Genomic DNA, 15729 nt, shown 5'->3' with positions numbered 1-15729 from the left:
CTACCCACAGTGCACCGCTCCAGAAATCGACGCTAGCCTTGGACCATGGACACACACCATCGAATTAACGTGCCTAGTGTGGACGCGCACACTCGACTTTATAATATCAGTTTTAAGAAACCGATTTTAGCTAAATCGATATTATCCCGTAGTGTAGACGTGGCCTAAGATTAAGCTTATAAGTACTAAACAAGAAATCATAGGGATTTGTCAGACAATAAGCAATCACTGCACTAATGTGTGATAGAGTTAAGGCAGAAGGAGCCATTCTACCCTGAAGTAATGCTGAAACAGCCTAAGATACTATGGCCTGGGCTACACTTACCTGGCCGACCTCACGGGGGTAAGTCGACCGCCGCAACTCCCCCGTTAACTCCTCTTACTCCTCCTGCTGAGGTCGAGTACAGGCGTCGATTCAGGGATCGATTTTTTGCATCTAGACAAGATGTGATAAATCGAACCCCAATATATCGAACACTACCCACCAATCCGGAGGGTAGTATAGACGTACCCTAAGTGTAAAAGTCCAGATTCATCAGGCAAGGCTGTTTGTCCACAAAAAGATGCTTGTGAATACTCTTTGCAAGGGTTGCTAGCACTCTGTAATTTGACTAAACTATGAAAGAAAAATTAATGTTTGTTTTTGTAAATCTCAGACAGATTTGTATTTCTAAAGCTACACAAAAAATGAGTTAAATGAAATCAATGACTGACCTATAAATCCTACCCTCCCCATTTCTCTCTTTTCTCCACCTTCTGGCAGTTTGAATTCAAAAGACTTCAGTTTGCTGCTACAGTAGATTCATGCTGGTAAAAAGTTTATCTTTAGGCCAAATACTAGCTCTTATATCTCTTATGTCCAAAAAAGGAATTCATGGCTACTGATCAATGGTGAGCAACAAAAGGATGTAACGGGCCATTTTTTTTCTTGCCTCATACTTAAGATGTAAAAGATATTAAGCAGTCTTAATACAACAGCAAAAGTTAAGAAGTGCAGTAATCACACTTAGCCTTTCTACACTGAAGAAATTTTTTTTTTAAATTCTTACAAGTTGTTCTTTCAAAGTTACTGCTGAACATAAACTCATGACAGTGTGATCACAGCATTTTTCTGTCTTTTTAAAATTTTGTTGGTTTTTGGTCAAAAGTCCAATTCCCCCCACCCTTGTCCTTTTACATCCAAGCCAGCCTGCATTGCTCAGGTCAGCAGTTGGCGAGGAATGCTTTCACCATCTAGACTAAACATAAGGAACAAAGAATAGTAGGCATAAAGTAAAGGAATCTATTGACATACTCTAACAATGCTATCTGTGCACTCAAGTGTCAGAGAACTCATCTGAGGAAGCATGGCATAAAATACTCACAGAAAGCTATTTCTGAACTGAATCCATAATAGTGAATATTCACACTGGAAACATGATTCTAAGAATTAGACTTAGCATACAAAGATACAGAAATATAACATTTGAGCTCCATGTTTACACTAACTAGCTTATATTTCTTATACTCTTAAAACTGGCCAAAAAACAAGATAATTTTTCATGAAAAATTCATCACTTTCTTTTTGTTGCAAAATTGAAATTAGAAAAATTCAGCCTGAGCTGCTCATAATGATCTACTTATAGGTAGAGATCTGGAACGGCTTGCATATGAAGAGAGATTAATAAGACTGGGACACAACAGCTGAGAAAAGAGAAAACTAAGGGGGGATATGATAGAGACCTACAAAATCACGAATGGTGTGGAGAAAGTAAATAAGGAAGTGTTATTTACTCCTTCTCATAATACAAGAACGAGGGATCACCAAATGAAATTAACAGGCAGCAGGTTTAAAACAAAGAAAAGGAAGTATTTCTTCACACAATGCACAGTCAACCTGTGGAACTCTTTGCCAGAGGATGTTTTGAAGGCCAAGCCTATAACAGGATTCAAAAAAGAACTGGATTAAGTTCATGGAGAATAGATCCACCAATGACTTTTAGCCAGGATGGACAGGGATATAAAACCAGTGTCCCTAGCCTCTAGAAACTGGGAAATGGCAACAGGGGATGAATCACTTGATAATTATCTATTCTGTTCATTCCCTGTAGGGCACCTGGCATTGGCCAGGAAGACAGGATACTGGGCTAGATGGACGATTGGTCTGACCCAGTATGGCCAATCTTCTTCAATTCTCTTATGGGCATTCAATATCTTTTAACTGTTATTGGTCACTTGGAAACCAAATTAGACAAAGTTTTGTCAGAAGTTTGTCTTTTCTACAGAAAAGGACCTAAGTAATTAGTCTTCTTTGGAGTTCAAGCTAGGAGACTAAAGGACTTGCCCTATATTAAACTAGTTTTAATTGTAATAAAAAGCAAAATATCAAAAGGCAAAACAAATTACAATACACAATTCAATTCTATGTAGTTTAACACAGGGTTTCTCAAACAGGGGTCACCGCTTGTATAGGGAAAGCCCCCGGCGGGCTGGGCCAGTGTGTTTACCTGCCCAATCCGCAGGTCCGGCCGATTGCGGCTCGCTGCTCCGGGCCAATGGGAGCTGCTGGAAGCAACGCGGGCCAAGGGACTTACTGGCCACCACTTGTGGCCAGTAAGTCCCTTGGCCCGCGCTGCTTCCAGCAGCTCCCATTGGCCAGCATTTATTCCAGTAATAGCCCATTTTTCGGGTAAGGGCTAAATCATGAAAGTTATCTTTACTCTTGAAGAGGTTTTCAGACTATAGATTTAGACTGTATTTTGTTGAGGGTTTTAACCGTAGGTTGATGTTGTATGTGTTAACTATTACCTCCAGCAAGGTACAATGCTTATAGCTGTGTGTGACTGAATGTTTATTCTGTGCAGCTGTTCAATTCCCGCTACAACGTGAAGCAGCTGGGTTGATATAGGGCTTGTTTTTCCCCTCTTGTCTGCTTTGTCTCAGTTCTTACACAGTCTGCTATCAGCTGTTAGATCAGCTCTCCCCTATTTCAATTTGTCCCTGGATTCAGAAAGAATTAGTAGACACCCTCAGATGTCCTAAATAAATCCTCTCAGAGTACAGAGATGTCTTTCTCTAATAAAGGAGATGATTCGGTCTATCACTCACATACCAAGTTCCTAGTTTTCAACTTCTGACAAATAAGGACCAGGAGCAAAGTCTACCTTCCAGAGTAAGCTTTCCACCTTAAATATTCTTTTGTAGCGTCACACTACCTAATCTGGTTGTGCTGGATATACCCTGTTGATTCGAGCTGCCCACTGTTTCCATTTCCCTTCAGCTAACATCTTTTTCTCTCCTTGAAACAAAGTGTTTGCTTTCTGACAGTGCCCTACCTTCCATTTTTCTCTGTGTACTTCTAGGACTCTGTCTCTTTTCAGAAGCCTTATGAGCTGTCTTTTCCCAAAACCACTTTTCTCTTTCTCACAAACATTGTGTTATTCAAGAACAATAAGAGTTTCACAAAACTCAGTGGTTTCTTGTGAGAAAGGTGCAAAAGCCTCATTTTAATCTGGGAACACGGAGCGCCGTATGTTCCTATGGACACATCCTGAGCTAGTGTAAAATGTCATAGCTCCACCAAGTTCAACCTGTCTACAACAGTTTACATAAGCTGAATATCTGGTTTGCAAGTCTAAAGTCATATTCTCTGGTCTTGTAAAAACTGACTCAACCTAAGCCCCATGTGATGGCTCACTCACCTCTCGTGAGAGCCTCACGTTGGGTAGGTGCATATCTGCACACTCTCTCTCTCTCTCTCTCTCCCCCTTTTTGCTGTTCTCTGTTAGCTATTCCCCTTGTCAACACTGCCCTTGAGTGGCTCCATCATTGGGCCAAGCCACACACAGTCAACATGTGACCAAACACACCCCTTCCAGGGTAAAAGGTACAACAGGGCCTGTCCCTGTGCCCTAAGAAATGTCTTTAGCCTTGTCTCTGGGCTCAGTCCTCAGACCCTTCTTGGCTAGCTTTAAGTCATTGTCTGCCCTGGTATAGAGCCGTGCTCCCAGGGCATTCTCCTTTGAGATTTTTTAGGTCTTGCCCTTCTCTTGGGGCTATAAACAAGTCTTATCCCCTTCTTGGGGCTTAGGCCATCCTGCCACTGGCAGGACCTGGGCCCAGCCACTACTCCAGGTCCCAACCCAGAGACCATATAAATAGCTGTTGCTATTCCCTGGTCATTTCCCATGTGGTCCCTTTCTCTTCACCCTTACCTCAGGGCTGAAGTTCTTCTCCATAGAAAGCCAATGTCACCAAAACCTGTCTTCTGGTTCTGTCTCAAACCCCAGCAAAGAGCACCTTACTTGCGCCTCTAGTCCCTGCCAGGAACTTTTATTTGAGCCTGCTGAGTTCTGATTGGCTTCTTCCCTACAGCCTTTCTAGGCAGACCTGGTGACCTACCTTCTTTACTCATTTTCTGACCTTTTACCTCAAAGGGCCTAGTACACCCTGTCACACCCTGGTTCACACCAATTTCAGATAACATAGTTCAAATCGTGCTTTACCCTCATCTCACCAGCTTTAATATACATTTCATCTGTTTAATTGTATATTTCTACAATTTGTATGCATAGTTTTGTAACAAGTAGCAATTTTCTAGTCAAAGTACCAAACACAGTGAACATCAGAACACTTGAAAAAGGGACTCAGGGACTATATTTTTTCACTTTCTGAAGCTAGAATATAGTCTAAGGTAACAATTAGTACTATAAGAAGCTAGACCCTCTTCAGGATAAGACAGGATGCAACTGTTTTTCTTTTGCCAGTGGTCTTATGGCAGTGTAAATGGTATTATGTCCACTTCTTCATGACTTTGGTGCTCTGGATATCTGCTTGTTTACTTCTAAACAGCCAGAGCAAAGGTTGGGAATATCTGTGGAGTAGATACACTTCAGTATGGGCAGTATTCATTTTGTGGCCCAGAATCACTGATTTTTTTTTTACAGATGTCTGAAGTATTTGGAATACTTCCCTGTGCCATCCTAGTCACTGACACCCCAGGGGAGCATTCACCATAAGTGAGAACAGGCAGCTCACCCTCAGATTATGTTCAGAGCGCCACAGAGTCACCATCCGCAGAGGTTGCCGAGGGGACGCATAGAATCAGTGCTGGGCACAACTCCTCCCCAGCCAACATTGCCTACTTTTAGGCAGCAAATTCTTATAGTCCTGCCAGCAGATGGGAGGTTGTGGCTATTACAGCCTCCCCTTGGTGACTCTGCCCTCAGTGACCTGGTCAGCAGAGAGCCTCTCAGTAAATTTTTCTAACAGCCCATGAAAGAGTTCTCATCTCCTTCCCAAAAGGTTTTTCAGCTTGGTTTGGATTAGCCTGAGGTTCTTGTGGTTTCTTGTTGCAGATTTCTGACTGCTCATTTGTCATCCTGGTTCTATTTCTTCTCTGTGTGTTCTCAGAATGAAAGAAGATACGATCACCTCAGAGAATAAGTTTATAAATGCCTCACTGAAGAATTAACCAATAATGAATCTCCTCCAAATGTATATTTTAAAAATCCCTGAACAGTAAATTAGTTACCATATTTTGGCTCTCTTTTATGTTACAGCACCGCAACAGCTGCATTCATTTGATCAAGATTCACTGTGGTTTATGGTGAAACAATGAGGAATTCATTTGTATATACTTTGGAACATGCTCTCCTCTTGGTCTGAAATAGCCCTAATTTTCAGGGCATGCTCTGAAGCCCACTTGTTTTTCCAGGCTGAAGGAGGGGGAAGGTTCTAGTGGGAGATCTTCATAGATCTTCCATATGTTTATTGCTGCTGGGTTATTCTGAATTAGTTGATTTGTAGTTAAAAGCGAGTTACGCAAGAGATCTCTATTTTTAGGAATAGTCAAGTAGTGCCTAGAGCAGGGGTAGGTGCTCCTTTTTAACAAAATAAATATATAAATATCAAATCCACAGTGAAGTTAATATTTTTAGGGAAGCCCTTTCCAAACAACCAAGGAGACTATATATCACAGTACTAGAACTGTGTTAAATGTTTGCAGTGAAAACCAAAACACAGCCAGTTTGGTGGCTGGCTGCAAGCTCAAAATTCAGCACGGGTTTGTAAAAGGTTCACTTAGCTTTATGAACCTTTTTGGATATCCTACAGCTAGTTTCAGAAAAATGGCTGGGATTTATTTGACTCTAAAGCAAAAAGTGAAATTCAGGGACTGGGGGACAAACTCACATAGATCAGAAGTGTTTTCACAAACCCTTGTGAACAAGAGTTTCACAGTCAGGCCAGATCTACACTAGATGCTTCTCCCAGTATAGCAATGTCAGTGAGGGGGATGATATTTTTGCAACATTGGTATACCAGCAAAAGCCCTAGTGCGGATGCAGTTATACCAGCATCAAAGTGATTTTGCCGGTATAGGTTATTTCACTTCAGGAACCGCTATGACATATACAAGCAAGAGTTCTTTTTTGCTGGTATAAACTGTGTCTACATTAGGAAGCTTTCCCAGTATAGCTAGATCTGTATAGTATACACTGGCAAACCTTTTCTAGTGTAGTCTTGGCCTCAGATTCATATTGTAAACACTCCTCACCTTTTGAGGATTTGATTCAGGCTCATCTCTACTTCTCTTGGTACAGGTCTGTATTAACAATAGGAAGAGCCCTTAACAGAGCTGCATAGGCATATGCTTGTCTCTTTTGTTTATAATTAAAACACTATGGATCAAATTCTGAACTCTGTTTCATCAGTACAAATCCAGAATAACTCCATTACTTCAATGGGATTATTCTGGATTTGCACTGGTGTAAATTAAGGCAGGGTGTGGTCAGATGAACCAATGTAAATACTGTATAATTGAGATATTATTTTATTATTTATTTGTATTATCATAGCACCTAAGAGCCTCAGTCTCCAGTCGTGGAGCAGAACCCCATTGTGCTAAGTGCTGTACAAACAGAACAAAAAGACCGTCCCTGCACCAAAATGTTTACAATCTAAGTATAAAATAAGAGAACAGATAGATAGTAATAGATTCAAATTTCTTAGGGCCCGACTGTAGAATCTGTACACTGGAGAATGCTTACTTGATCAAGTAATACCAGGGATTACTCGCATGAGCAAGGGCTGGTTTAAGTAAAGGCTTCACAATCTGACTCAATCTCTACTCAGCCAATGCGATTTAAATAAATAAATAAATAAAAAACCTGAATACTGATTCCAAACAAGCTAGATTCTCAAATTACACAATAAAGAGGAGACCTTTTATCTGTCATATATGGTTAAAATGGCTCCCCGACATTACTGTATTGCATAGCTACATGACAAGGTTTCCTAGAGCTTTCCTCTCACAGTTTCTTTGTAGAAATGTTCAGTCTAACAGGGGAGGACTGATACAAACAGCTTCCAAACTCAGATATTTACCTGACCTATTGGACCTCCTCAGGAAGGAAACTAATTCCCCCAAGGAAAACACATGACAACAGATTAATAGTTCCACTATGTGCACAGTAGTCATTCAACAAGAAAACTCCCGTCTCTGACATCAGGATGAATTGGAGCTCTTATCAGGCCTAGAATATGTCTGTAAAAGTGAGCAAAATAAGCAATGCCCTTTTCCTTCTTGCTAGTGACAGTTTCCTTCTTGCTACTGACTAAACACATCAGTAATTAAGAAAATAATCACTCCTACACATGCATCTGTAACTTCTGATGATAATTTAGTTTATAGCCAGATAATTTAGCTTGTAAAACACTACTGAGTTTAACACTGGGCTTTTTTTAATTTAAGAGGCAATGCCAATGTAGGCAACAACTGGGCAGTGTAGTTTGCAAATCTGTCCACAATGGGCTTTGGTCTTGTGCCCATTGACTAAACAGTGAAGTCTAAAGCCCCATTGTCTTCAATGGGGCAGAAACAACAGCAATGGGATCTTAACAACACTGCTCTGAGGGGGATTTGTTTGTGTGTTTTTCTAAAGAGCGGTGGTGATTTATTTGACAAAGTAAATTGCATTGGTTTCAACTGGGAACGTGCAAACTGATGTGGATGAAGCAGGAGCCAATTTCAAACTCCGCTCAAATTCAAACCTTCTCAAGGTTCAAAAAAGTATAGTTAACTCTTTATTTTAAATTTTATTTCTCTCATTTTCCCCCTCACATTGTTATCCTTAACAAGAAGTATGACTTTTTCTATTGTTACTGATCCAAAAGGCAACAGTATGACATTGACATAGCACTTTTAGATCATTTCTGTAGAATAAGTGTAAGATTTTTTTTCTCAACAAGGGCAGGACTGGAAAGACTGAAGTAAATAAAAATAGTTCTTCTAATATTTCTTACCCAGCCAGAAACAGAAATCTCATGACATCCTGTTTGCATGAGACTTTTAGTCCAGTTTTTAGACGAGAGGCTTGGGAAAGCATCTGAACTTCTGGAGTGCTGCTCCACCATTCCCCCCTGCAAAAAAAGGGGCTAATTCAGTGAGTTGGGTGGCAATTCAAAAAAAAAGGTGGAAAGGCATTATGAGGATGGCTGTTGCTATAACTGACGGAGCTGTCCTTTCCATTAAGGTCACATAGCCCCATGAGCTACAACAGAAACATCAGAAGAAGGTCAGCGACGATGCAACACATTGAGTACAGACAGATTTGTTGATGGGCTTAATAGAACAGTAGGAAAATTCTGCCTTCATTTAAGCACGTGCAACAAAAACAACATCAACATACATGTTAACTAATTTGACCAAGTATCTAGACCAGAATTTTTTTATTTATGGGGGAACTATTGTTCTCTGGGGTTGGGGAAGCGAAGGGCCAGTGACAGAATGCAGGCATTATACCTACTGCAGATAACTTTTTCAAATCTGTAGATTAATAATCATAAACCTTCAGTTGTAGCCTTAAAGACGTGTGGTAGTTAACCCCACTGACTCAAATCCTGTCCCCTCCTCCTTCAGACGAGGAAGGCCCAAAACACAGTCGAACTACCACAATTTTGTTGTGACCATGACAGCAGTACCCCAGGCACCAATGTACAAGAGTAGGCAGGAAACATAGGAAGGGCAAGGTAAGGGCATGTTATTCTGTGACTACTATTCCTCTGCAGTGAGAGTGAAGTGGCTGTGGCCAGTGTGTGCCCTTGAAGATAGTGAGGGTTACAGACCTTCCACTCTCCGCAACCTTCATATTCACACGCATCAGCACCAACTTCTCCTCTTCCATTTTACAGAATCTATTTTGGCTGGATACACAGAAAAATCTCTATTTTTACTTAGGTTAATTTTATATTGCATTTTACTTACGGATGCATCAGCAATGTATTTCTTTAACAATTTCTTCCTCTCTATCTGTTAGCCATTGAAAAAGGTTTCTCCATATATATATGGTGAGGCTTTTTGTGTGTGGAGAATATCATATTTTAACAAATATTTGAATGGTTTGCCATTCCCCCCATTCTCCCCCCCCCCACTTTTCACATTTTAATAGATTATGTATACACACTTGCCATACTATATATATATAGGAAAGAGTCAATGTGGTATGAGTTTTGTTCTTCCCTTTTATCTTTTTTGGCTATGGGACAAGGCAAGCACAAAGTGTCATTGACTACAGCCTAACAATTCTAGCAAATGACTTCTGAACAAGATACATTTGTGGCAAACAGCTGCCTGCCTGTAATCAGTTTTAAAGTTTGACCATATTGTCTGGGTCCCTTTAAACAACAGAGCTCAGTTATACAGCCTCATGTTTCAAGAGAGCAAAACATGAATCAAAGAGGACACTTTCACATGGATCAGTTTCAATGAAGAGCTTGCGGCAGTGCAAGCACGAACAACTGCTAGCCAGGGCCAGCCCTAGACCAAAGGGTGCCCCAGGCGCAGAGCATCTTCAGCACCCCCTCTCATTTGTTAAACCGTTGAATAATTTACATCACCCCAAGCCCAGTGCCCTCTAAGCCCCCACCCCATGCGGTCACTTGGCCCTAAATCCTGTCCTAAGTCACCAATTATACTGTCTTTTACCTGACAACAGGGTTATTTTCAACAAGGGAACACTTCTGTTCTGGTTTCTCTTTTCTCATCAGTTTCATGGAAAGATTTCCTCTACTTATTAGTCATCATTTCCCTCAGCCCCAATATTCTGAGCCTCTCATGATGGTGCTAAGAAGTATGGTATTTTAATCCATCCAAAATGTTGTTTGTTTATAACAGGACAAGTTAGAGTTTATCTTTAGACACAGAATTAAAACGTCAATATTTTTAAACTAATTCCAAAAGTGTGAAACTCAGGATTTTACAATACAGTCCATGCAATGATAGGAAGTGATACAAGGAGATGAGGTGCAGCTTGTGATTTTAGACACAGTCCTGAACAAGGAGTGGTACCATTAACAGCACTATTCCAGTAGTCGTCCCAGGAGCTTCTGAGTCACTATTGCCCCCTTGCTACTGTTTATATCAGGGGTTCTCAAGCTGGGGGTCGGGACCCCTCAGGAGGTCATGAGGTTACTACGTGTGGGTCACATGCTGTCAGCCTCCACCCCAAACCCTGCTTTTCCTCCAGCATTTATAATGGTGTTAAATATATTAAAAAGTGTTTTTAGTGTATGGGGGGGTCACACACAGAGGCTAGCTATGTGAAAGGGGTCACTAGTACAAAAGTTTGAGAACCACTGTCTTATATTAAGAGTAAATTATGAACCTCTCTAGCTCAGCTAAATAAGTCATCTGCAAATTCTGAAAATTGTTCAGAGTTGTTATTTTGATGGCAGAAATGAGAGATTTAGGACTGTCAATGGGTGCCATTAAAAACTCAGCATTTACATCAAGCAGTACTTAAATTTATTACCATATTTATGGTACAGTACTTCCCATTCTAAATACAAAGAGTACTGGGACGTAAATAGCTACCAGCACACTTGGGATATAAAACACTTTTTCAAGAATTTAAGTTCTTTTGTTTGAGCTTTGTGTTTCTGATCTCACTTCAGGTTTTATAATATTTCAGTATAATACCAATGACTCCAATGGAAATACTCTTGGTTTATCTTGATTTGAGCTCAGAACTATACCCCTGGGGGAATTCTGTGCCACTGAGCAAGCACAGAATTAATGTCTCCCACAGAATTTACTCTTTCCTCATAGAATAATTGATTCACGTGCCCTTCCGGGCAGTGGTCCCAAGCAGGCACTTTTGGTTCAGGCTTGGGAGCAGCTGAGGGAGACATAAATCATAGCCTGGGGGTGGGGGAGGAGATCGGGCATTGTGCTACATCCAGAGCTGCTGGGCTTCAGCTGCTAGTTCTGGCTGGATTGTGGGGGACGAGACTTCCTCTTCCACTGTATGGATCAGGGGAGTCTGGGTGGGGAGTGGAGTGTTGTCCAGATGCATGGGGGTTGGGTAGAAAGGGGGCAGCTCCCCATACGGTTACCCCTCCACCAGCTGCAGGAAGCTCAAGCTCCACTTCCTGTCCCCATAGCGCCCCAGCTTGCAGGGGGAAGAGTCACTTTACAGGGAGCTGCCCCCCCGTCCATCCAACCCCTGTGCATCCAGACCTCACCCCACACACCGACTCCCCAACTCAGCTCCATCCCCTGCATCCAGACCCCCTCAAACACCTAACCCCCCCCCACAAGCTGCCCGCACCTGATTGCCTCACACAGAACCCTCATCCCACACCTGGATCCCCCACACTAAGCCCCTCCACACTTGGATCCTGCTGGGACGAACCTGCCTTCCCACACCTGGACTGGGGACTAGGGATGGGCGTGCATGTGAGACTCTGTCCCCCTTGCTTGCTATTGCTATTCTTACTGTCTCTGAAGAGACTTCTGATCCACCAAATACTATCAAACTGGTAATTAAAAGATCATGCTGCTACTCCTGCTTTTCTGTCTCTGCAGAACTGAGGATTAAAGTAGAAATTTCAAAAGAATGCACTCAAATTACACATTAGATTTTGCCTGCTGAGTCTTTTTGAACTCACAATTTTTCACATCCAAATTTTTCGGATCATGTGAAAAATTGTGCATGTAATTTTAAAAGTTGGATTGAGGCATCTTTGAAAACGTATCCTTATATAAGCAACTGTTGACGTATGATAGTGTTAATGCTTGTTGCCTAAGGAAAAAAAATGTTACTATTGAATAATATTGACTGCCCCTTGCCCTTTCTCTTCCATTGTTAAAATCCTAGAGATAATTTTAGAGATAACAAATAGTAAATAACCTTGCAGATTTTACCAGAAGGCAATGATGGCTATATCTGTGCCAATCTAATTCTAGCTGCAACAAAAATCTCACACCTCAGCAGCTGCAGAGAAGAAAGCTAAGGGACTCCATCAAATCATTCTAATGGAAAAGAGAAACAGTAAGTTAAAGTACCAGTACAGGAATCTGACTCTGAAAGTACTTTTGTTTGAAGTACTCTTTGGAAAAACACAGGTATGAAATGAAGTATTGTATATTGCCAGACCACACACAGGAAAAAGTCACAAGAGAAGTGATGCTCCTAATGCACCCTATACAAGTCACAAGAAAAAGCCCATCTCAAACTCTTTTTCAGGCAGCACCATATGGCATCTCACCCAAAAGTCAAGAGTATGTCACTTTTTCCTTCACTTATTATTATTTATTTATAGGATACTCAAAGTATGCTAAGCGCTTTACCAACATGTTTAATGACTATGCCCCAGCCTTGAAGACATTATTATATCACCAGAAAATAAAGGATGGATGGGAGAAGGGAGTAAAGGATAAAACATACATGCACAGCAAGATCTGGCATGTTACTACTTCTTCCACGATCTTTATATCTAATCAAGTCCCCTGAATTACTCACTCACCATTGCTGCCTTATGATAAAAATGCTCTCCTCTTCCACTTGCCTCCCTCCCTCCCCTTCTCTTTTCCCTCTCCCAATTCTCAGTTCAGTATGAAACCATTAGAAAAACAGCTAGTTAGACAATATCAACATAAACTGTCCCAAGGTAGCTTGCAGATCTAGTAGGGGCAGACAAAGGTCTCTCTCGTGTTCTCTACCCCAGTGACCAGCAGCAGTTTCAGCTTCTGACTCCCTGTTGGACTGAGGTGAGAAAGTGGGTCTGCAAATTTGGCCTCGGGAGTTGCTGGGCCAGGAATCTCCCAGCTTCAGATGTCTAAGAGTGGCTCTTGCCACTGCTTCCCAATGGAGGAAGGAACAAAAGGCTATATGTTTGTACAGTGCCTAGCACTGTGGAGTCTTGACCGAGTTGGTCTCTGCAACTTCTTCTTCCTCACTTTAGTCCCATCAAATAGAATCTGTTCTATGAGTCCTCTCCCTCCAATGCCAGATCCCCCATCACATTCCTAACATGGTCTCTCTTGCTTACCCCTCTCATCCATCTCAGCATTTACATTTCTGTAGAACAGATAACTTGCTCATGTTTCTTCTTTGTGGCTGAACGCTCAATGCCCTACATTAAAACTGGATGGTGCACCATTTTATAGACTTTCCCTTTAATCGTAAATATGTTTTCGTTTATGACATCCCGCAACTACTTCTTGGGTCGGCCTCCTTCAGTCTTGGTCTGTTGGAGTCTCTTGCCCACATAGTTGTCAGGACTGAGCTTTATATGACCAAGCCACTTAAGTCTGCACCACTCTCTCATTTTTTGTTTTGTGTGTGTTACTTTGAGCATGTCTCTAACATATACATTCCTCACATGGTCTCTCTTGCTTACCTCTCTCATCCATCTCAGCATTTACATTTCTGTAGAACAGATAACTTGCTCATGTTTCTTCTTTGTGGCTGAACGGTCAATGCCCTATATTAAAACTGGATGGAGCACCATTTTATAGACTTTCCCTTTAATTGTACTATTATTTTCCTGCTGGCCTCTGCAATATATAACAACAATAATCTCCCTTCTGTAGATTCAGGAGCAGCTTCTGCCACTGCTGAGCATTCTATGGATTCCAAAATATCTAGCTGGCTATCACGCAAGTCTGACGGAAATAGGATGTGAAACAGAGATGGCTGCATTATACACAATTTGGAGGAAGCGAAGGCAGCACAAATCATGTATATTTGCATGATGTGCTACCATTTTGTTAATAAATATAAAATCTGAGGAAAAGATGTACAGAACCATTTAGAGCAAAGGAAACAGCAATGAGTTTACACTGCAAAGTTTTTAATCTGCTTTCAAAAAATCTGGCATTTCTCGCATGCCCAGAAAGGACATCTCACACCCCGTGTGCACCCCAGGTTAAGAACCATTGCTCTAATGCCTAGAATACATAAAACAGAACTGATGATCTGCAGGTAACATTGCTTGATGCATATGTCAAGTTCAGAAAAACGTGAAGAAAAACACCTAATGGTCTTAAAAATCAATTTAATCAAATCTGAGACAACAAACATTAATATGCCTTAATCATAATCATATGATTATTGTGTTGCACGATTGCAGGGTACAGTTAGTGTTATATAGCACTCCTTACACTGCTTTAAAAGGTTTTGATTTTTTAAAAAAAATTTTAAACTTAACTTTGAATTTCCCAGGCTTGTAATGCTTGCTTTTAGAATACTTACAACACCCTTGCAATTATTTTTACCATTAAATTTTCGTCAACTCCACTTTAACAGTGTTTTGTCTGAAGATGTACTTGACATCATTTTAATTTTAATGAATAGCTGAATTTAAAATAATAAGGTAACAGGGCTACTACGTTCATAAAATATACACATATTTAAAAAATGTTACTACTCTCCATCTCTATCACAAACACATCATCCAATCACTAAGCATTTCCTAAACTTACCATAACAATTATTTTCCCCTTAACTGTTTACTCTATTTCTTTTATTAAAATTAATTCTATTTTAATTGTGATATAGTTATTTATTATTTAACCACATAAATCTCCATACTTCCTAAAACATTTCCTACCCATTGTGGTTCCTCATCACCATCTAACCCTCTCAACGGATTAGGAAGATGATAATGCCAGACGAGACTATCTGATGGTCTTCTCAGCAAACAATTTCATATTGTTAAAACTTTGGAAAAATGCTAAGAGCCCAAGTTCTGGACTAGCATTATGGCAAATTATTAAAGACTCTCTGAACCGATTACTTAGTCTAGTTCCCCTGGAAGCTAGAAACATATGAAGGGAGAGTGTAAGAGTATATTATAGTATAATCTGTATCATTTGTTAATTTTGTTGCTCTTTATGAATACCCATGCCATCAACAAAACTTTTTTTTAAAAGTTACTTTGGGGCTAAAAGTGGGCGAAAAAACAAACAATACTTCCAAATAAATTGATGCCTTTGGAAGTCTTGCTAAAGCTTTGTGAAATACACAATAAAATTTACAGTGATGCTTGTTTGTTTGTTTTTAATGAAGTGGATTCTCAGAAATTATAATAAAATATTTAAAAAGACTCAATTGAACTTCTAGAGGACCTTTTGATACTATTGTTCTTCTCTGTGAAATTATAGTATACAGTCATATGCACGAGTCATTTCGGACATCCTCGGCTACAAAACAAATTCTAAAATTTACTTTACAGAGGTTTTCTAAAGAAAAAATACTAAAAAGGTTGTTACCATAATTAAATGTTATACAGTCCTGCTCCTCTCCACCAAAAAATTCTGAATCAGGAGAACAAACAACAAAGACTTAAGGTCACACACCAAAACAAAGAATGTAGAACTAAAAAAGAAGATTCTCATAATTGTATAAGTATATTAACATAATAAATTAGTGTAGTGAGAGATGGTTATTCCATTTGTTACCGAGG

The 15729-nt window shown here is 40.4% G+C and overlaps 1 protein-coding gene across 6 annotated transcripts in view; it reads right to left on the bottom strand.

The window, feature by feature from the left end:
* Nucleotides 1-15729, bottom strand: part of MID1 (midline 1) — a 366041-nt gene that overhangs the window by 113746 nt on the left and 236566 nt on the right. The window contains exon 3 of one of the 6 annotated variants that reach the window (XM_032779763.1): nucleotides 8284-8400. The exons of the other annotated variants lie outside the window; for them this stretch is intronic. Coding sequence (XP_032635654.1) covers nucleotides 8284-8400 — 117 coding nt within the window. The remainder of the gene's footprint in view (nucleotides 1-8283; nucleotides 8401-15729) is intronic. 6 annotated transcript variants of the gene reach the window in all.

Source organism: Chelonoidis abingdonii, chromosome 1, assembly GCF_003597395.2.
Source record: "Chelonoidis abingdonii isolate Lonesome George chromosome 1, CheloAbing_2.0, whole genome shotgun sequence".
Lineage (NCBI taxonomy): Eukaryota > Metazoa > Chordata > Testudines > Testudinidae > Chelonoidis > Chelonoidis abingdonii.
The sequence above is the reverse complement of the archived record's forward strand: the minus strand, read 5'-3'. Positions and strand labels throughout refer to the sequence as shown.